The sequence below is a fragment of the Trichophyton rubrum genome, assembly GCF_000151425.1.
Source record: "Trichophyton rubrum CBS 118892 genomic scaffold supercont2.6, whole genome shotgun sequence".
In the NCBI taxonomy this organism is placed as follows: domain Eukaryota; kingdom Fungi; phylum Ascomycota; class Eurotiomycetes; order Onygenales; family Arthrodermataceae; genus Trichophyton; species Trichophyton rubrum.
Genome location: NW_003456423.1, coordinates 1,479,319 through 1,500,008, shown reverse-complemented (window position 1 = coordinate 1,500,008; position 20,690 = coordinate 1,479,319). Strand labels below are relative to the sequence as shown.

The window sequence follows — 20,690 nt, the reverse complement described above, 5'->3', positions numbered from 1 at the left end:
GCTCACTCCTCTTGGTGTAGTGGCAGACTTTGATGGTTATGAGTCCGGCTGACACTCGATAGGGCATACAAGACGTATCGCGTATCAACTCTCCTCACGCCGACTGCAAAATTTCGAACAGCAGCACCAACGACTCATATGACCTTAGCAAGATGGACGAAGACACAAGGACCACCAGTGTCCCTATCCTGAGGTCCAGGCAGGACTGGCATGTCTGGTACCGAGCAATACACGACTTCGGAAGGGCAGAGGGGGTATGGGACCTAGTAAGACCAGACCTAGAAGGAGAACCAGCCTTCCGAACGGAACCTGCACCAATTACAAGACCACCCAAGGGTACAGACGCCAGAACGTGGGACAAGTACGAATTAGACCTCGCAAAGCAATACAAGGAATTCGACCAGTACGATAAGGAGCAGGATGCACTACGCAAGTTTCGATACCACTTAGTATGTAGCGTACAACACCCTATCATGACGAGTCTGGCGCTAGAAGAACACTCCCACGTCATCTTTAAAAAGCTAAAGGAACGCCTCTGCCCAACACAGTCGGAGAGAAGACGAGATGTAAGGCAACGTTGGAAGTCTTTAATGGAGGACCCGCCGGCGAAGGACGTTGGTATTTGGCTTCAAAATTGGGAGAATACCTATGAAGACGTGAAGGAACTCGGTATATTGGATGAAGAATCCGCAATTGACGACCTTATCGAGGCCAACGAACAAATCGACCCCATGTATACACGTGTTTTGGAGATCCATAGAGAACTGGACACTAATCGCTAAGGTGAAGACCGAGACACCTTTCACCAAGTCGTCAGCAAGTTCCAGAAGCGCTACAAGAAGAAGCCGCCAGTGCACAAGTCCAAATATCGAGTCTACCATTAGAGATTCCGGGATAAAAAGCTAGAATAGGTGTTCTTCTATGCCAAAGAGCTTGTGAGGAGTCCACCTGTCTCAGCCATAAACTACGTTATGACTGGGGGGGGGAGTGTGTCAAAAACTTCAGCTCTTCCTACCTTAGGGTGGGCTCACTCCTTTTGGTGTAGTGGCAGACCTTGATACTAATTAAATAAAATTACGACCTGTTTCAATATCTTTATAAGCGAGAGAAATGAATAGGGTCCATTTGTCTAGTTAATTATCAAGGAAATAGTCAGATTATAACATATTATTCCTTACGTATATCCGAAATGCCGTTATTTAAATCAAAACTCGCATTGTCCCGATCAATTAGTTAGTTAACTTGTGTGGTCTTCCCGGCTAACTAAATAACTAATTACCCTAGCAGAACCCGACAACACCTAAAGATACAATCCCAAAACAACTCCAGGGCCCTTGGAGCGAATTCCAAATAAGATCTCGAAGATATAGGACAAGAATAACACAGAAAATTATCAATTGTTCACAGACCCCCGGAGGAAGCCACCAAACAGCCCAGCGTTGGGCAGCTTTAGTTATACCCGTCAAACTAGCGACATCCTCCTTGACAATCACAGCCAATGAAGTTGCAATCTACCATGAGCAATGTGTTAGAAAGGCCCTTTATCAACTCCTCTCCTGGAATAAGGAGACTTGTTACCTCCGACTCCGCAGTATGGTTTCCCTGGCTTTCCATCTTTGCACATCTATATTTGAAAACCAATGAGAACAAGAATTTGAAAGGAGAGTAAGGACCTCGGAACATTCTCACATTGTCACGGGAGGTATAGCAGCAATCAGCAGCTGCATAGCAAGCAAATATTGAAAGTACTGAAAGGATAAATAATGAGGCCTTCATGTTGTGGGTTGAGGGCTGTTATAGAAGCTGGCAAAGTCTAATCGTTTATCAGGAGAGCCCTCTCGGAGATATTGGCATGCAATGAGGGAGGTATTTATAGATATATAGAGAAGGCAGGTTGAACGACTGCTCTTAAGTACTTTCGTATATACGATATATCGTCGGATCAATACTCGAAAGGGATGGTTATCATGTGGCAAAATATGCTATTGATTGCTGATAATCAGTCTCCGCCATCTAAATAAACTGGGAGGATCAACGGGGCGGAATTGGCTGTATATTACAATGTGTCCATTCCCAGTTCAGGGATATGGTCTGTTTATCAGGGGCAATTATGCCGCTCAGGCACATAAACTCACTGAGCGAAATAAACCTCTCTCACGCTACGTATGTATAAGGTGATTGTGCCACTCTGTCATCATCACGTTGAAAGTCCTCGTACAAGAAGTTGATAGCTCCATCCTCTAGAAATGGTTTCCCTGTGCTTAAATAGAGTGTGATGGACGTTGAATGCTAAATTTCATAAGAATAGCTTGCGCAATGGTCCCAACTTGTATTTAGCCACCAACGCTTAATTTTAACCATGACTCGGAGCTTTGTTATACAGCACGGCAGACCTATCTAGTGCTTTTAATGACCTCACGCGGCCCATGTTCCATAACCATGGCATATTTATCTTTATCCTGATATTAAAAGGGAGAGTGGCCAGCCAGGTTATTCATTCCGCACGAGATGTTGTATAAGGACAAATATAAGAGTGAACAAACCACTGAACGAATTTTGTTACATCTCGTATCTATTTCTTGCCTGTAGCAACATCCTCTAGATATCCAATTAAAAATGCCTGGTTAGAGGGAGACGCTGCACCGCTCCGTCTCTCAGATCCACCTCCCCTGGTAGCTTCTCTCGGGCTGTTGAGTGGATCGGTAACAGGGCTTATAAGGGTTGAGAAAGGAGGAGAAACCAAGGCTGGAGATTTAGCCTGCCTTGTTATATCCCGCTTTATACCGGTGGATGGAGGTGGAAGATCTTTGTTGAAGAGAGAAAGAAGTGTTTCTTTCTGTGCAGCCGACTGACTTGGTCGTAGATCAAACTGTGGTTGCGGTAGGGTCTTCTGCACCACTTCATCATCGCTAACCGGTGGTGGCTCAGGCTTTGAGAAAGCGCTCACGGTAACCGTGGAAGTAGGAAGGTACTCATCTAGATTATCCTTGTCTGGGCGACGGAGAATCTTGGGCTTAAATGGTTTGGTCATTTCTGAAAGCTTGACGTTAGGTCTAGGAGCTGGAGAAAGGGTATTGGCCTTCACTGCCACCGGTACGCCCTCATTGTTATTTGATGTTGGGCGAGGAAGTATTTTGATATTTGACTTCATCGCTGATGACTGAGAGGGAGTATGTTTCTTCTCCCTGCGTGGACTGCGTGGTGACTTGGCAATCCCCTCAAAATTAGGCAGATTCAAGGGTGCGGATAGCGTGGCTGCTGTCTTCCCTACAGTAGGTTGAGAAGGGGTCCTGGGTCGATGTGGATTTTGCAAAATTATTGGCGCCTTAGTTTGACTGTCTAGAGATAGCCCGGGAGGATGCATCCCTGTTTGCTCCTGGATCCTCGGGCTATTCTGAGTCGCAAGCTCAACACGGCCCGGTGGGTGCAAACCACCACCATTGTGAAGATGCGAGCCGCTCGGCTGCTTTAACATTCTCAGAAGTTGGTTTTTGTGCTGAGATTTTGCATCATTTTGTGGAAATGGTTCAACTGTGGATGCGGGTATGGAGCCTGGCATAGCTGCAGTGTTCTTAACGCCATCACCTTTGAAAACACTAAGCAATGCAAGAGAGTGGCTATTAAGTTTTGGTAAAGGCAACGCATTTGCAGGAGGCACGGAGGGCAGGATTGTTTGCAATTTTTGGTTGTTTGAAGCAAACTGAGGATCTCCAGTACGGTGGTAAGGCGGAGTTACATGCTGAGCGCTGGAAATTGGCGGCTGTGTGCCAATTTGGCGCAACGGTGGTGGATAAGCAGTGAACGGCGGCTTAGCTGGCTCATGGGGCATTTGGTGAGGAGCCTGCCCTACATATTCATGCCGGGGTTGAGCAGCAGATTTCTGTTCTGGATAGGCATATGGCGGTTGATTACTTATTTGGTTTTGCGGATGTTGTGGGTACTGGTTTCCGGTACCAAATTGTGTTATGGGAGGAGCAAAGGCTTGACCAGGAGTTGGCTGTGGTGTTGTTTGCTGCGAATGTATGGTTGGAAGTGCTTTGCTAGGATGTACTGGTATAGGCGCAAGAGGTGGATTTTCAGGGGGGTGGGTTTCAGATCCATTCCTAAGTAACTGTAGAAGCGCATTTCCTTTATCAATATTCGAAACATGTTGGTGTTGTTGTTCACGTTGTCGGTCAGAGTCGGGTTGCTTGGTAGGGGCGGTAGAAGCCGCTGATCCAATGTTAAGCAAGCGCTTCAAATGGACCGTCGGATCAAGTGGCGTGGATACCTCAGGTAAGTCTGAATGAACAGGTGGTAGAATTGGCATTGTCGGAGCGGGATGGGCCGGATATTCCTCCGTTATATCTTGGTGATCTTCAGTTCCTTCATCTTCAGTTATTATCGCTCCGCCCATCTCCTCTTGAATGGCTATATGAGGATGCGAGATTCGGGCCTGGTCCAGCTTCCTCTGTTTGGCAATCCACTTCTTGAGAGGGCCAAGAAAGGTTGCAACCATGTAGAACTTATTGTTGTTTTGATAAGGCACATTTTCATGCTGCTTGTTCTTTTTCAACGTTGGAAGATCGGAGAGCTTATACCATTCTATTTTACTGATTTCCTTTCTCGTCCTGGGCTCGAAGTGAGTATCCTTGGGTACTCCACGTAGTACGTAGAGTCGCATATTCTGCTCACGCATTGGTATCTCGATATATTTGACGTTCTTTTCGTCCTTTATTAGGCCAGAAGCTCTTATATCAAAGCCGGTTTCTTCGTAAACCTCTCTGACAGCGCAATCCAGATCCTTTTCTTCCTTATTTATTTTACCACGAGGGAACGACCAGTTTGCACCTTTCTTCCAGCCTTTGACAAGCACGACCTCATCCATTTCTTGGTTGAGAAGAATAGCCCCACGTACAGGAACTCTCGTCTTGTATGCCAGGAACTCTGAGAATGCGGTTGAATGGTGATAATGGGACCACTGTGACATGAGAGGGCAGTGTTGAAAGATGCGCAGGGCAAACTCGCGGAGTTTGAGGGACGGCAGGTTTGGATCGAGTGGCCGAATAAAGTCCTCGTAGAACCACTGAGCTTCTTCGACCTGAAAACATATTCGCTCGACGGACTCCAGTTCTTCTCTTGGGAGGTTTACAATGAACCGAACGCAGAGGTCATCCAGCCCTGTTAGATAAACGTATCAGTTTGACACCCACGAACTCTGAACATTGTTTGGCAGCATTCCTTACAGTCCTCTAGTCGCATATTGATTCCTGTCATGATTCTTAGGGCAATGATGCATTCCCGAGCGTGCGAAACCGTGATAGTGTGGGCGTAAAGTCCGGACTTGAAGCTGGAGGTCGCTGAGCTGTTCGAGCTTGCGAGCCAGTCAGCTAACTACAAGTGAAACCCGGGCTTTGTCAGAACAACGTATTCACTTGTGCAAAGATAGCAAAATAGGAGCATGCGCTTGCTCGATACAAAACAGATGTCACCGCGAAAATGGTCGACCGCTTCCGTCTATTTCCACCTCGTCTTCGGTCTTTCCCGTCTGCTGGCGCCTGAGGTCGTCCTTGAAAGCTGGAGGTCGCTGTTAATGCCCTGCTTAAGTAATATACATATTGCGCCTCACGATGCTGAGCCACATCTGTGGCTGGTGAAAAGTGTTATGTAATAAATATGCTTGGTCATCCAAGCGGTATGACGTTTGGGTCCGTCCACTTCACTTTCTTCGAAGGTTGCGTCTTTGCCGCCCAGGAGAACGTCCTTGCAAGCGGAATGGATCAATAGGATTGCTCACCGGGGCCTCCGCATCCAAGTTCTCTGACACTGCCCCATGGTGCGGGTGGCATACATATTTATACAGCTCCTCTCCGAGCGTCAAGATGTCACATTCTTCGCGCTGATTGCTCCGGATGCTGATCAAGGGGCGCTAACGAAGGGATTGACCGGTCGCATTCACCAAGCTAGCCGCTGAAAGCAGTCTCAAACACCGTGCCATTATACTCAGTTCGCTCGTTAACTTATTTCCTTTCATTTCGTGTATTCCTATTCTTTTATTTCTATTTTACGTATATATTCCCTTTCCCCCGATTTAATCTCACCCTCCATATCTTCTCATTGCGATTTCAGAAATCCCATATTCTACCAATCGTGACCCCCTTTCCGCTTCCAGCATCAGAATTCAGTCACCATGGCATCCTATATCATCGGAGCACTGTCGAAGAAGGTGCTGAAAGAGTCTGCTGAAAATCACTTTGGCAAGGAGGTAAGTTGGCTTCATTCGTTCGCTGTCTAACCATGGAGCGCAGATATGCTAACCAGAGACCTTTCTTCACTATAGGATCCTTACTTCGAAAGTGTCCCAGCTACAAACATGTTTGGGCAGCAGAAGATGAAAAAGCGCCGCAGAGCTGCCCCCGAAGGCATATCCACTCATGATGCAAAGATACTCACAAAAGTCAAAAGACGAGCATACAGACTGGACCTCTCTCTATGCAACTTTTGCGGCATACGGTTTGGATGGGGAAGTGTGATCGGTCTCGTGCCTGCGTAAGGAGCCCCCCTCCCTCTTTCCTAGTATATTGCTGACGTTGTGATTGGCAACGAAGATTCGGAGACGTTGTCGATGCCCTCTTTGCCCTGATGGTTGTCATGACATGCAGACAGGTCGAGGGCGGCCTTCCTACAAGCCTTCAATTGCAAATGGTGTTCAATGTCTTTTTTGATTTCGTTGTTGGATTAATCCCCTTTCTCGGCGACCTCCTAGATGCTCTATATAAATGCAATACCCGAAATGCTGTATTGTTGGAGAGCTATCTGAAAGAAAAGGGACAAAATAACTTGGCACGGCTGGAAGAGGGAAACCGAACGGTCGTTACTTCAGGTGGCCGAAGACCGTCAATGCGTCGCAACAATACCGAGCCAACAATGCATCATGATGAACCTCAGAGGCCTTCGCCTACAAGGTTACCCAGGGAAAACCGACGATCAAACACATCACGGTCCCATCGTCGATAGAGAGAAACTTCTTCTTCGCTGAGTTTTGCCGCGGTATATTCTGTTTCTTTTTAGGCTTTTTTTTCTTTTCGCAAGCATGCCCTTCTTTATTTTGAGATACCACCTATACAACCTTTAATATGTTCATTTTTGATGAAGTACCTTATATTAGGCACTGAGAGCTTGGATTTAGCACTCTACCCATAGGTTTCCTCATGATTAGACATGCAATCTGAGACCTCAGTTTAATGCTTAACCAAGGTCATTAGGGCTATGCCACCTTCTAGCACTCCATTGCGTACGGACCTGTCCTTGGGACGCGTTACCTGCGATTCTGGTAGGCAAACATCCGCATCATAACCCTGTGCTGTGTGTCAATTTCAGCTATTGGATGAAGGAGTGGGGAGTTTGAAATCAAGAAAGGTCCTTGCGCAGCCATAACAGGTAGGTTTGCTTTTCACTTCTTTATCACTTGTGAGATCGCGCTCTTCAAGAATGCTGAGAGTCGAGGGATCCATCTGTGCCGATTCTAATGGTACTCCACAGTAAACACATTGTAGCCCGGGATGTAATTGCGACGGCTGGAGCTTATCGATTGTCCGCACAATGTTCGCCATGACACCTGGGTATTTCTCCCCCTGCTGTTCAACGTACTGTGTCATCAACTCGCTGATAGACATGTTCTTTGTTGCCTGTTCGTTGAAAACTTTGGGATCCTTTAACCCTATCTTTGAGAGCAGATCGGGGAACCGAACAGACGCATACTGTACTAGCTCCGACTTGAAGATATCTCTGACAGGAAATGTGAAATGCACTCCCCACGGAGTAGGGCCGTCACATACTTCCCAAGGCAAGGCAGTTCCCCTACCATTTGCAACTCCTGCTAGTGTTTTTGCCGCAAGTCGAGTGTCTGAATCACCCCAGAGGACACCATCACAGCCTTCAGAATTGGCAAAGGCAAGAACCAACTTTCTCAGCAGTACATTATCAAAGTCCGCTCGAGAGGTCATTGTGGAAAGTGAAGAACGGAATGCCTCAAGCCGATCCTCGTCTGATATCGATGTATCATTTATGTCACTACCAGTAGGATGTTGCAGCATGAACTCCGCCACATTCTCGTCATAGCGGAATATAGAATGGAAAGGAATCTCCGTAAAGGTGTGCTCCGGAAAGGCAGACCTCAAAAGCCCTAGTCTAGTGGTCTCTGCCCTTTCAGGCACATCCAAGGAAGGCGACTGCACAGAGAGGATATGGAGCTTGTAGGGAACTCGTTTATATTCGTTCCCTCGATGGTGTGCGAGTTGGTCATCGAGTAAATGGAGCAGCGATAGTGACGAGACTCCAAACGACAGCGGTAAAAGAAGGGTCGGCGTCTTGCCTTTTGGCCCGTCCTTATATTTATCCATTCTTTTCCGAGCCTTTGTATGAATAAATTTAATAAAACATTCCCTTTTTCACGGTGAGATTGTGACACTCGTTAGCTATCTCCCCGCGAGCCCGTGGAAGATGTAGTTGAACACCTACCGGCATAAGTGGCGTTTTCGAGTAGCCAGACACGCCGGCTCCCTCTTGCAGTCAACACACCTATCCATGTTAGTCCCTAAGGGTACTGTTATAAAAATAATAAAAAGCTGTCCTATCTTCAACCTCTTGTCAAAGAAATGTCATCGTCTATCAGAAAACTTTTAGAGTTCAAACTATGAGTGTTATTCCGAGGTTCCTGCTTACGTCATACTCCTTTTGCCCAAGCCATCGCAACGTTTAAAGCTTTAAAAGTTGTCACCTTCGAAAGGCTTCAGCATTTGCCGTTCCAACTGAACCTACCCATCGCACGTCGCATGATGAGCATTGTGTCGAGGACAGGAGATTATCTCGCCTGACTTATATTCGATATTCAAGCCCTTGACGGGTTCAAGGGCGTTTTTCTGACCATTGCTGCTGGAAATTAATCGAGAGCATCGTGAGCCGGAATCATGCGGTGGCAGCAGAGTGCCTTTTGGCTAGGTGCCTTACTTGCAACTGGCGTGTTTGCAAATGATGTTAAACTGGTTAGAAATCAATGTAGCCATATGAGAATGGCTCCGTCATTAGATTTAACTATCGAGCTGACGATTCCATCCTCAGAAACAGGATAATGTCAACCGCCAACAATGCTCTGGAATGTACGGGAAAAAGTCTTGGGGCGGTGATATCAACCCGTTCATCTTGCTGAAGATGGAGGCCGTTAAGGATAAGAAGGACCCGATTATGAGCTTGGCTATATTCGAATGGAAAGATGAATCTTTGATTGGACGTGACTTGACAGCGAAGGACGGATCGGTATTCCTATCCTGTTCAAAAGAAAACTCCCCTTTATTATAGGCGTTGTGTTCTATCTTAGATCCCGTAACTAACTAAAATAGATACAAAAAAAGCTGATATGCGGGCCCCCGAGTGTTGAAGCGAAGCTCTGCACCGAAAAGGAAATCGGCTCCTTTATCCTCGCACCAAACGCCACCGAGAAAGCAAAGTCCCCTCTCATTTCCCTTGCCATAAATATGACCGATCCCAAGCCAATAAAATACCCGGTATCGAAGACTGGATTCTATTGCGTTACTACTTATCCCTTTACGGACATGGAATATGAAGGAGTTGTAACCTTCAGAAACGCCTACGGAGAACTACCAGCTACGCAGGTTCCAAAATTGGCATTTTACGGTGGATTGACTATACTATATGCTCTGATGGGAGTGTATGTTTTTCTGGCTATTACGAAGTTCACATTTGCGTCCTGTTTTAACACATCTTGCTTAGATTCTGGGGGTTCCTCTATGCCCAGCACCGCCATGATATCCGTGAGTAAGCTGTGCCTTTCTTCCTGACCTTGTTCTAACTATGTCAATAGTACCTGTGCAAAATTACATCACTGCCATTATCGTATTCTTGGTTGTCGAGCAACTTATCACATGGGGTTTCTACGGTATGCACAAATCCATCCCCAACTGCGCTCATTAATACTTACTTGGTTAGATTACCAAAACCGATACGGTGCGAATGCCGTTTGCAAGGTTCTAATGGTCATTGTGTCTATCTTAAGCGCTGGACGTAACTCATTCTCGTTTTTTCTACTGCTCATTGTTTGCATGGGTTATGGAGTTGTGAAACCCTCCCTCGGTCGAACCATGATTTACGTCCGTATTCTCGCCATTACTCACTTCGTCTTTGGAGTCATCTATTCTGTTGCCAGTCTCTCTATTACTCCAGATAGCGCCGGCCCACTAGTACTTCTAGTTGTTCTTCCGCTCGCAGGCTCACTGACCGCATTCTACGTCTGGACCCTTAACTCCCTGAGTGCTACCATGAAGGACCTCGTCAGCAGGAAGCAGCATGTGAAGGCAATGATGTATAAGAAACTTTGGTGGTGCCTTCTGGGTAGCATAATCGTTATCTTTGCATTCTTCTTCATCAACTCGTTTGTTTTTGCCAGCACAAATGTGTCTGATTTGATTCCTGCCCAGTGGAAGAGCAGATGGTTTGTTTTGGATGGTTGGCTTAACATTGTTTATCTGTTCAACATTGCATACATATCATACCTATGGAGGCCCACTGCAAACAATAAACGGTTCGCTATGAGTGACGAGGTAAGTTTATATACCCGTTCTAATTTGTGTCGTCTGCTAATGCCCTCTGCAGCTTGCCCAAGACGATGACGGCTTTGAAATCCGCTCCGTTACCAGCTCGTTGGATGAGGAAGATGCTGTTGAGAATCCAAGCGGGCGTGGCAACAGCAGGTCTCCCGCCGGTACAAAGGCAAATAACGGCTCTCAAGCGCGCCATTCCCTGGATGGTGAGACTATATTCGCCGTTGGAGAAGACATGGACAGATGGTCTGATGACGATGTGTCTCCGAGGAACTCAACCGATAGGAAGAAGCTGATACGCAAAGATGACTAAGAGGATACTTAAAGCAGTATCTATGTCTTTTTTAATACCAATGTACGATGGATGCCACGGTACTTTGGGAGAAATCTAGGGAGGTATTTTGTTCTTACATTTTATCCCCTACGAGCCCCCTGATTTTCTACTTTCCTTCTTGTATTTTCAATTACTAGGCTGCATCTCTTATTTGCGTATCATCTTTGCGTTCCCTTATTTTGCTTTCTGTTCGTTTTGTACCATCATTATTTAAGGAATTGATATAACTAAGGAGGCTCTGCTCGCATGTTAGTTATCTTCAAACATTGATCCACTTATTGCTGCTTATCACCACGTGACCATGGAAAAGGAACTTCTATGCAACCGATGTCAATTTCCCTCGCAGCCCATTCCTAATATCTTTCCCTCCTTGCAGAACTGCTTCTAGTTTTTCTCCCTTCCACTTTCTTTATATATATATCTTTGCCTATTGTCATTGTTAGTATGGAGAATACTTCGATAGCCTTGAAACCGCACCCGAAAAGTCGTACGCAAACCAGTCAGGAATTGGCATCATCTTTGCTTGAAGAATGCAACAAATTACTTTCTGAGATCTCCGCATTTCAGTCATATCTTGCGACTCTAGGGAAGCCAAATCTGGTTGAGCTACGGCAATTCAAATCCATCGTTCAGTCAGAGCTGAAGTCACTGCAAAGACTGGCTGCAAGGGCTGAAGAGGCTGCTGCCGAAGACTCGGAGGATGCCGCCGGAACTCCGCAGCAAAGGGCGGATATTAGGGCACAAGAGCAAAACAGGTGTTACGAAAAGGACGTTGAGGATAGCGATGAAGAATATCTAGGCCAAGCTGAATTAAAAGTGGTGCATTCGTTGCGGTCGTCTAATTTCCCATTTTACGCCAACGTTTGGAGAACCGCAAAAACAACCTGCACCGGGCTTATATCTCTCAACAAGAAGTTTTACTTCTACAAACCTATGAAAGGACATTGTATGCAGGGGGGTTATAAAGACCTAGAAGTGGGCATTGATGATCTAAAAATTAAACCCAACTCCAAGCCAGGGGTGGAAGAAACCGTTCCTAAAATGAGCAAGCGAGGTGTTTTAATTGACATTGTAGCTGATAATGGCCAGGAGTGGGTTAAAGTATCCACCGTCACACCGAATAGACTGCTATTTGACCTTGCAAAACAGGGATGGGAGATCGGATTAAATTCAGACTCAGAGGATAATGAAAGGAGTAATACCGCATCGATATCTGGCATGAACGACTATGATAGTGAAGACGAAGATGACATGATTGAATTGCTAAAGCTGGCTGTTGACATGAAGAAAGCTGCCGCAGAGATCCGGGTCAGGTATAAGCATCCCCGTGTCAGGCTGGTCCTGCCTAAAATTGTGGAAGGACAAATTGCGGAAATTGATAAGGTTATTCGTAAAGTCCGTATGGTTGGTGTTACTGTCGAATGCGCTACCGCTGAGACCTCTCGTCTTGACTTCATGGTAAATAGGAGCGGATCTGTCAACAACACTATTGATGATGCAGGCTCCATGTTTTCTTCTCTTCTTCCGAGCCCTTTCCCACCGATGACGTCAACCTTGAACGTGGATTGCACTTTATTGTTGGCATTTGTGTCCGATCTCTCTCACGTACGAGATCTCAGGTGCATGTCCTCATACCACCCAGCAATTAACCGTCAGATCGAACTTGAAGCAGAGAAACCTCTACTGTTGTCTGAGCTCTGGCCTGCTGCGGGAGACAGGAACCTCGTCTGCACAACAAGGGCAGCTAAAAGAATGAGAGAGATTGTGGACACAATAGGGACGCCCAGAGAAAAGGAGCGTACTAGGCTGCTAATGGGGGAGGCAGACGATGTTCCAGATAGAGAGGCCCTCATATCTAAGTTTCAAAAGCTGTCCGATTATACCATCCCGTTAGAATGGAAACTCCCCATCAAAGTGGTGGACGCCCAGGGTGACATCGACCGTGGTTGGAAAGAGGGCTCTCTTCCATCTATTGCACGCAAAATTGCGCAAAAATTGAGCGATATCAACCGGAGTGTGTTTTTATATGGATGGGCTGCCGGGTTAACAACTATATCAAGTAACCGAACCGTGGTAAAACAGATCGAGACCTGGGTCGAGGAGGAGCGCGGAGATGATGATGAGGTCTGCGGTCCGACTGTGTGGGTGTGTGATACCGCTCGCAGTCTGATTGGTAAAGATAGCAGCAGAGCCATATAGACGTATTGGTAACGTTCTAGACAGCAATATATGACCAATTATGCCACACATATTTCATTTTTCAGCCATCTTGGTAGAGTCCTCTGGAAGCCAGAAAACAATTTCCTTATCCGCAGTTGCAAACATGTTGAATCGAGGGTTCGCCTGGACTAGCGTAGTGCGTGATCGATAGTAAGGTAAGCGGGTCATTGGTTCAAGAAAAAATTTCGCATCTGGAGGTTGATGTAGATCCCAGACCAAGGTATCTGGCTGCTCTCCTGCGCCTCCTATTGCATATCTGCCATCAGGAGTGAGACACACATCACCCTGGCCGGGAGGCTTCCCAGTGGTAGAAACTGGCGCAGCCCGGCCTGTTGGTCCATGCTTCCCAACCAAAAATGCCTTAAGATTGCCCTCAAAAGCATCAAGAACGAAATGGCCGTGATAGTCAGTTCCGATTAACAAGCTTTTCCCGTCGTTTGAGAATTCCAGGCGTGTCCAGGCACGTCCTTTAGTTGTTGGGGTATATCGGTCTTCAAGAGGGGAGAGATCAAAGGATGCAAACGGCGCCTTGTCATAGTTCCGGAAATCATAGAGTAGAACAAAAGAAGTGGATTGTGAAGCGATGGCAATAACACTTCCGGAGGGATCGAAAGCCGCAAGGTACGGAGTAGCCAACTTAAGTTTACCCTGAGCATTCCTGGAATTAAGATCCCAAAAAGCAACGGTATCATCTTTCGAGCAGGATAGAAATGCGTCGGTCCCTGGAGATACCGCGAGGGAAACCACTTTATCTGTATGGCCGGTGAAATACCGAAGGTAGCTTTCGTTGTGAAGATCGAGCAGCCGGAGTGAATCTACCTTCCATCAGCACACCAATTCAGGACAAAAGCATGGAGTACACACCATCAAGCTTTGTACTAGCATGAAGAATCTGCCGTGAGTGATGAGTGAATCTAGCAAGATGTACGCCGTATTTCTTGCTGGGAACAGTCTTTGTGGATTTCCCCTCCTTTACGTCGAAAACTTGGATCATTTCATCCTCGCCGGACGCAACTAGATAATCCCCCTGATCGTCGAAATCTAACGAAGTTACATTAACCTGCTTATCAGCCTTTGGATTTCCCCTGAATGCCTGGAAGGAAAAACCGTCAATTGTTAGCTGTGTGCGAACTACCCCAATGCTTGCCGTAGCTATTAACTTACCTTCGTGGGTCTATAATTTTTAATCACATCGGATACCTTCTCTACCGGCTGTGCGGGTGTTGCTGTTGTATCCGTCATATTCAGCACGTCTGCAATATCTGCGCAGCCAAAGCTAGCACGCAAACTATTAGTGCTTCCGTTTGGTATTTTGCTGCTTTCGTGTTTTGATAGCTTGATGGAAGTTTGAGTTTGATAGAATTCATGCTGAACTGAAAAATATGATTATGTAATTGGGGATTAATATTTATCCATATTCCGAAACAGCCCCATAAAACTTTATTATTAATACAATCTGATACGCTGGAATTTTCAATTGAGAAGGCCGAAATTAAAGTATTGACATTCCCGTCGTCTTGTCCTTCAGACCCAGGCACTTTTCTCTGCTTACCCGTTGACATTGCCATTGAGCGGAATAAGGAACTATGTCGATGTCTCTGCGGACTGTTTGCTAATAACTTGCCTTTATTATTCCCATTTGAAGACCCTCTCCGCTCAATCTCCCCGTATTTTTTATCCAATTTCCCCGTGAGAACGAAGATACCGGGTGTAAGGAACAACGATGTCCACCGCTACCGGGTAGGTCTGTTATCAAGAATCAACGTTTGATGCCACTAGCTTATCTTCTCTTTAATTATAGAGCATTTCTTGCCGGTGGTCTGGCCGCTTGCGGTGCCGTCACCCTGACACACAGCTTTGAAACTGTCAAGATTCGGTAATACGCTGGCTGTTGTGTCAATTGCTAGTTGGAGTCCGCGGAAGCTAACACAAGGCGGAAAAGCTTACAATTGCAAGGAGAGCTACAAGCAAAGAACAATGTTGCCAGGCAATATAAGGGTGTGTTCCATGGAATCACCGTCATTCTAAGGAACGAAGGCCCCCGAGGTCTACTCCGTGGTCTTGACGCAGCGGTACGAGCTATACTTAAAAATATACCCGCAGCAATACGGTAGCTGACTCAAAACTGTATATACAGTATACATACCAACTTCTGTTGAACGGTTGTCGGCTTTCCTTTTACGAACCCATTCGCAAAAGTCTCACCACCTCTTTCTACGATGACCCCAAAACGCAGTCAATGGCTATCAACGTTTTCTCCGGAGCTACTTCGGGAGTTATCGGTGCTGCTGTTGCCTCGCCGTTTTTCCTAGTTAAGACAAGGCTGCAGTCTTACTCTCCAATTCTTCCAGTTGGCACACAGCACAATTACAAAGGCTCGACGGATGGGTTACGAAAGATCTTCGCTAGCGAAGGAGTACCGGGACTATACCGTGGCGCCATGGCCTCCATGATCCGAACTGGTTTCGGTAGCTCTGTTCAACTACCTACATACTTTTTTGCCAAGCGAAACTTGATACGCCATCTCGGGATGGAAGAGGGGCTTCCACTTCACCTTACCAGCAGTGCTGTCAGTGGTGTCGTTGTTTGTATTGCCATGCACCCTCCCGACACTATTATGTCCAGAATGTACAACCAAAGCGGCAACCTTTACAACGGCGTCTTTGACTGTGTCAAGAAAACGATCAAGGCTGAAGGTCTGTTCGCCATTTACAAGGGAGTTTCGGCTCATCTGGCCCGTGTAGTCCCTCATACGGTAGGTCGTTAGCATACTACTTCCCACACTTGAAGCTATATATATTCTAACATGACATTCAACTAGGTTTTGACACTTACATTCATGGAACAATGTACCAAGATCATGCGCAAAGCCGAAGATACATTTCTACCAGAATCCGTGAAGGCTTGGATATAAGTGGTTTTATCACTTCTGTATATTCACATTTCCGTTATGTATATATAGACCGTATGCTTCTTCCGGGCAAGCGTTTCATCAAACTAGATCTCTTGGAGAACAATATAGACGGAATAATAATAGTGTATTAGAGAATAAAGACTGAAAAAAGGGGGAAAGTGGTACGAAGTACTTTGCTGGCAATAATGGATCTTTCGTGAACGTTGTCGTCTGCTCTTTTAATACTCAACAGAGCTGCAGCTGAACGCAGGGGGGCCAGGTCGAGCTACATAATTTTAAATTCGCCCGCAATATCGGGACGCGAACGGCGCGTTGCAAAGTAGAAATTGTGGCAAAGTGGTTTTTGGGCCTCAGGCAAGACGAAATGTCGGATATATAAAAATAATGAAGGCAGCAAAGTCTGGCGTATCGTCTGATGTCTCACCATTACACGGCGATAAATGGAGCCAAAACTAACCGCATCCGACAGCCCAGCACCAGAAACAGACTCTTGCGGATAAGGCGGAACCGCCAGGCTATGATTGCCATGCTGAAAGCCAGTTGATAGTTTCGAAAGCAAGTCGCGTCCAGAGGAGGATCCTGCGTAAACAAGGTCTGATCAGCCACTCACACGTAGAAACTGCCTGGTGGAAACGTGAGTAAGGGGTGTCAACAATCGCTACTCCTCTGTGACTGGCCCAGCCTTGTTCCTGGCGCCCATGCTAGCGCATCTTGGTGCGAGCCTTGGTGTGCGTCTTGCATGTTGGGCTGCAGCTCTGGCTGGGATAACGCGACCTTTTGATGGAGCTTAAAGCGGAGATTACGATCAGATAAGATAACGCGTCTTGCAAACATGGCAAACATAGCATTATGACTAAGCGATCGCGCTCCAGCGCGTGATCGCGTGATTTAGCGCGACTCCAGGCGAAAAAGTATTTGAAGGCGAAGGAGAAAGCTTTCACCCTCTTTCTTCCACTCCTCCAACTCCCATCAACAACACCCCAATAACCACGCTTCGTTCTTTTGTCTGCCCTTGAGCCACTCGGGAAAAACACGCCAGCAGTCACAATGGCCACTCAGTCTACTCCTTCGAAGCAGGTATGCTGCTGATATCCCTTCTATAGTCGCGTGCTTAAGTGGTTTACTGACGCGCCTTGCTATGGCTTGATATAGACTGCTTCCTCCCTGGAAAAGCTCAAGATGGACGACTCGCCCATCAAGCCTCTCAAGCTGGATCTCGCAGACAAAGAGAATGCTCCTGTCTCTTCGCATATTGCTGAGCCAGAGCTGAAGAAGGTCGAGATTGAGGCCTCGAAGCCTGCTGAGACCCAGGTTGTCAAGCCTAAGACGCCCAAGGAGCTAGAGGCAGAGGAGCCTCTTCTTCAGGAGAACCCTCAACGTTTTGTTCTTTTCCCAATCAAATACCGCGAGGTATGCTAGGAATCTTACCCGTCGCGTTACGTGTTAAAGTGTTACTGAGGACTAACGCGTTATCTTATCAGATCTGGCAAATGTACAAGAAAGCTGAAGCTTCTTTCTGGACTGCCGAAGAGATTGACCTCTCTAAGGATATTCACGACTGGAACAACAGGCTCAATGACGATGAACGATTCTTCATCTCCCACGTCTTGGCCTTCTTCGCCGCCTCAGATGGCATCGTTAACGAGAACCTCCTTGAACGTTTCAGCAACGAAGTCCAGGTACCGGAAGCTCGATGCTTCTATGGCTTCCAGATCATGATGGAGAATATTCACTCCGAAACATACTCTCTCCTCATCGACACCTATATCAAGGAACAGAAGCAACGAACCTACCTTTTCGAAGCTATTGACACAAGTATGTTACTCTGCCCACCTTCCACAAACCTTGGAGGCAAGAGCTAATAACATGTAGTTCCATGCATCCGCAAGAAGGCCGATTGGGCCATTCGATGGATCCAAGATAAGAATTCCACATTCGCACAGCGCCTTGTTGCCTTTGCTGCCGTCGAGGGTATTTTCTTCAGCGGCTCCTTCGCCTCCATCTTCTGGCTGAAGAAGCGTGGTCTCATGCCCGGACTCACCTTCTCCAACGAACTCATCTCCCGTGACGAAGGCCTACACACTGATTTTGCCTGCCTTCTGTTCTCTCACCTCAACTATCGTCCTGACCCCAGTGCTGTTGAGGCCATCATCACTGAAGCAGTCACCATCGAGCAGGAGTTCTTGACCGATGCCCTCCCCTGTGCCCTTCTCGGCATGAATGCTAAGCTCATGTGCCAGTACATTGAGTTCGTCGCCGATAGGCTTCTCGTTGCTCTTGGTAACAAGAAGTTCTACAACACCACCAACCCCTTCGACTTCATGGACAATATCTCCCTCGCTGGCAAGACCAACTTCTTCGAGAAGCGTGTTGGAGATTACCAGAAAGCTGGTGTCATGGCCAGTACCAAGAAGGAAGAGGACTCTTCTGAAGAACCCGAGAACGGCGGAGCCTTCCGATTCGACGAGGATTTCTAAACTATATCACCCTCTACTCTTTTCTCCTTTCTCATTTTGTATCAATGATTCCCCTTTCCGTGCTATGACCCCTTCTCTTCGACTCCTAGATATCCTTATACGAACCTTCCCACTCTTGCCAAGCATCTGATACTGATGCCATAATACTTTTTTTCCTTACTCTCCCATCTTCACGTTCATGCAGGCTCGGCGTTATTTGGATGTGGTTCATGTCTTATGTATGTTATCCAAAGCGGATGTCCATGGTTTTACACGCGGAAGTCCGCTTCGGATGGGTTGGAAATGTGAATGTCATGCGTATAATAAAAAATATTACTTATCAAAACTTCACCTGTCTATCTATACCTCAAGTCGAGCATCTGCTCTCGTCCTGTATCATGTATCGAATTAGTTATATCGTCAAATACGTTTATGATTATGATCCCTGGTAGTGTATTACTTTTCTAGTGCAAATACCTCTGTGGTCCTAGTTACCACGTGTAAATGATGTCCGTCAATAGTTTATGGATTCAACCTCTGTGTGTATAGTCCTGTATCAATCCTCTCGTCTATGCATAAAGTACATACGACCATAGGAAGTGGAAAATAGAGCTTCCCGTTCGCTCAGCTGTACATAAGCCACTTGCCGGTCGGTTAGTCGTTGGGTGGGTGACCACTAGCGAATCCTGACTGTTGTTGATCGGTGCTCACCCGTTTTTTTACCCTCCTGGAGGAAGGCGTCCTTGCCGCTTTTTAGTACCTGGGTTAGTTATCAACAGTATGAATTCAGGTGAAGTACACCTGAACTCTATCTGCATTTATCTGTGTTTATCTGCGTTCATCTGCGTTCACCTACGCTCACCTGTATTCGCCATGGCCCATATCTACACGATGTTGCCTTCTTAGGTTTAGGCAGTGTCCTATAGGGACACACTCACAATTTCCCTAATAACCAGGGTAATTATTTCTATAAGATATATCGCGCGACCTCCTTTCTCTTCTATTTCTCCGTTTGTGTTGTATCTATTTCTTGCTCTAACCTCCTTTTACAAACTGAGATAAGGATTATAATGGTAGCGGTAACCTTTCCATCACTATCTAATTTTACTTATACGATTAACTTTACCTATCATAATAATATCGAGAAGGAAAAAGTTATTTTACCTTATACTGAGGATTTATATACCAAAGTATTACTGCTGTTTGACCAGTCTGTACTCTTAATTCATTAACTATATAGAAGTATATGCTAATAATTATCTTAAGGTTCGCTTAGCTTCATCTATAAGCAATTATACCACTAGATATATAAACATACAAAGCGTTTCTTGAGTATGTTGCAGGAGGAAAAGTTGGAAAACTTTCGAAGGATGGCAAGCCCACTGTTGAAACAATGGATAGCTTTCGAAGAGAATTCGAAACAGCCTGGGCCAGAAACCGTGAATATCATTTCCCTTCTATTATAACAACAACACTACGAGAGGTAGCTAATTATCGTTCAATCAGCTATGATGTAAGCCGAGCACCGTTATCCGCGTTGGTCCCAGCAACACCACGTTAACGCGTCCGCCTGATAGCGGGGCACTGGTCTGGTGACTAATACACTTACCCCTCTATCGAGTCCGTTACTCGGAAGTCATTTCTTCAATTCCATATAAATTTGCGAACTTTTGCAACTGGAAAATATGGTAAAGTACATCTCCATGTTCCATAACTAACAGACAAAAGCCACGACCCCTCAGTTAGCAGAAATTAGACATTTACATCTCCAATATGTCGGAAAACTGGTACCTTCGAGAGGAGAGCCTTGATGCGACTATTATCAACGGAACTACCGAGAAACAAGACCTCGAAGACCTAGCGGAATGGATACGTACAAAGGGAGTTTTTGGGCTTCAAGATGGACGTTTAACTTTGATGAACCCTGATATATGTTTGGAATTAATAAGATTCCAGTCGCGACCGAATATTATGAGAAACGTAAGTCTCATAAACCACATTAGTGGTGGCATTTAAATGACATTGATAGGTGGTCGCGAGTTACATCGTCCGATTGCCAGATAATGCTATACTTAGGAGTCTCCCTGGCCCGGCACTTTGCGCACCCTACGAGTCCATCCCAACACTCAGCTTCTGTGATCTTCTCACAGGTGCCAGTACCCCGATAATCA

At 46.2% G+C, this 20,690-nt stretch overlaps 10 protein-coding genes across 14 annotated transcripts; 7 read left to right on the top strand and 3 right to left on the bottom strand.

Moving 5' to 3' along the window:
- Positions 1 to 152: 152 nt before the first annotated feature.
- TERG_05979 (uncharacterized protein) lies at positions 153 to 898 on the top strand (the record flags this gene model as incomplete). The annotated part of the gene is made up of 2 exons (XM_003234062.2): positions 153 to 733; positions 790 to 898. The coding sequence occupies 2 exons, from the start codon at positions 153 to 155 to the stop codon at positions 896 to 898; spliced, it is 690 nt and encodes a 229-aa protein (XP_003234110.2).
- A 131-nt stretch (positions 899 to 1,029) lies between these two features.
- On the bottom strand, positions 1,030 to 5,566 carry TERG_05978. 2 transcript variants are annotated; one of them, XM_003234060.2, is made up of 2 exons: positions 5,226 to 5,566; positions 1,030 to 5,160 (listed from the first exon to the last, which is right to left on the bottom strand). In XM_003234060.2, the coding sequence occupies exons 1-2, from the start codon at positions 5,254 to 5,256 to the stop codon at positions 2,573 to 2,575; spliced, it is 2,619 nt and encodes an 872-aa protein (XP_003234108.1). In that variant the 5' UTR covers positions 5,257 to 5,566; the 3' UTR covers positions 1,030 to 2,572. The 2 variants fall into 2 exon arrangements, with proteins under 2 accessions (XP_003234108.1, XP_047606756.1); XM_047750076.1 differs by having other exon boundaries at positions 1,030 to 5,566.
- A 603-nt stretch (positions 5,567 to 6,169) lies between these two features.
- On the top strand, positions 6,170 to 6,996 carry TERG_05977 (uncharacterized protein; the record flags this gene model as incomplete). The annotated part of the gene is made up of 3 exons (XM_003234059.1): positions 6,170 to 6,244; positions 6,320 to 6,528; positions 6,588 to 6,996. The coding sequence occupies 3 exons, from the start codon at positions 6,170 to 6,172 to the stop codon at positions 6,994 to 6,996; spliced, it is 693 nt and encodes a 230-aa protein (XP_003234107.1).
- A 359-nt stretch (positions 6,997 to 7,355) lies between these two features.
- TERG_05976 (uncharacterized protein) lies at positions 7,356 to 8,505 on the bottom strand (the record flags this gene model as incomplete). The annotated part of the gene is made up of 2 exons (XM_047748527.1): positions 7,356 to 8,393; positions 8,500 to 8,505. The coding sequence occupies 2 exons, from the start codon at positions 8,503 to 8,505 to the stop codon at positions 7,356 to 7,358; spliced, it is 1,044 nt and encodes a 347-aa protein (XP_047604511.1).
- Positions 8,506 to 8,948: 443 nt separating this feature from the next.
- On the top strand, positions 8,949 to 10,908 carry TERG_05975 (uncharacterized protein; the record flags this gene model as incomplete). The annotated part of the gene is made up of 7 exons (XM_003234057.1): positions 8,949 to 9,023; positions 9,100 to 9,294; positions 9,378 to 9,706; positions 9,769 to 9,809; positions 9,860 to 9,934; positions 9,985 to 10,595; positions 10,648 to 10,908. 7 exons carry the CDS (start codon positions 8,949 to 8,951, stop codon positions 10,906 to 10,908), a joined length of 1,587 nt encoding a protein of 528 aa, XP_003234105.1.
- A 465-nt stretch (positions 10,909 to 11,373) lies between these two features.
- Positions 11,374 to 13,128, top strand: TERG_05974 (uncharacterized protein; the record flags this gene model as incomplete). Its single annotated transcript, XM_003234056.1, has 1 exon — positions 11,374 to 13,128. One exon carries the CDS (start codon positions 11,374 to 11,376, stop codon positions 13,126 to 13,128), a length of 1,755 nt encoding a protein of 584 aa, XP_003234104.1.
- A 54-nt stretch (positions 13,129 to 13,182) lies between these two features.
- Positions 13,183 to 14,391, bottom strand: TERG_05973 (uncharacterized protein; the record flags this gene model as incomplete). Its single annotated transcript, XM_003234055.1, has 3 exons — positions 13,183 to 13,964; positions 14,014 to 14,242; positions 14,314 to 14,391. The coding sequence occupies 3 exons, from the start codon at positions 14,389 to 14,391 to the stop codon at positions 13,183 to 13,185; spliced, it is 1,089 nt and encodes a 362-aa protein (XP_003234103.1).
- Positions 14,392 to 14,872: 481 nt separating this feature from the next.
- Positions 14,873 to 16,063, top strand: TERG_05972 (uncharacterized protein; the record flags this gene model as incomplete). Its single annotated transcript, XM_003234054.1, has 5 exons — positions 14,873 to 14,889; positions 14,951 to 15,025; positions 15,092 to 15,221; positions 15,287 to 15,904; positions 15,971 to 16,063. The coding sequence occupies 5 exons, from the start codon at positions 14,873 to 14,875 to the stop codon at positions 16,061 to 16,063; spliced, it is 933 nt and encodes a 310-aa protein (XP_003234102.1).
- Positions 16,064 to 16,407: 344 nt separating this feature from the next.
- Positions 16,408 to 19,702, top strand: TERG_05971 (ribonucleoside-diphosphate reductase small chain). Of its 4 annotated transcripts, XM_003234053.2 has the most exons (4): positions 16,408 to 17,140; positions 17,216 to 17,473; positions 17,545 to 17,878; positions 17,936 to 19,702. In XM_003234053.2, exons 1-4 carry the CDS (start codon positions 17,111 to 17,113, stop codon positions 18,538 to 18,540), a joined length of 1,227 nt encoding a protein of 408 aa, XP_003234101.1. In that variant the 5' UTR covers positions 16,408 to 17,110; the 3' UTR covers positions 18,541 to 19,702. The 4 variants fall into 4 exon arrangements, with proteins under 4 accessions (XP_003234101.1, XP_047606755.1, XP_047606753.1 ...); XM_047750075.1 differs by having other exon boundaries at positions 17,216 to 17,878; XM_047750073.1 differs by having other exon boundaries at positions 16,408 to 17,473.
- A 590-nt stretch (positions 19,703 to 20,292) lies between these two features.
- On the top strand, positions 20,293 to 20,658 carry TERG_05970 (uncharacterized protein; the record flags this gene model as incomplete). Its single annotated transcript, XM_003234052.1, has 2 exons — positions 20,293 to 20,499; positions 20,596 to 20,658. 2 exons carry the CDS (start codon positions 20,293 to 20,295, stop codon positions 20,656 to 20,658), a joined length of 270 nt encoding a protein of 89 aa, XP_003234100.1.
- Positions 20,659 to 20,690: the final 32 nt, after the last annotated feature.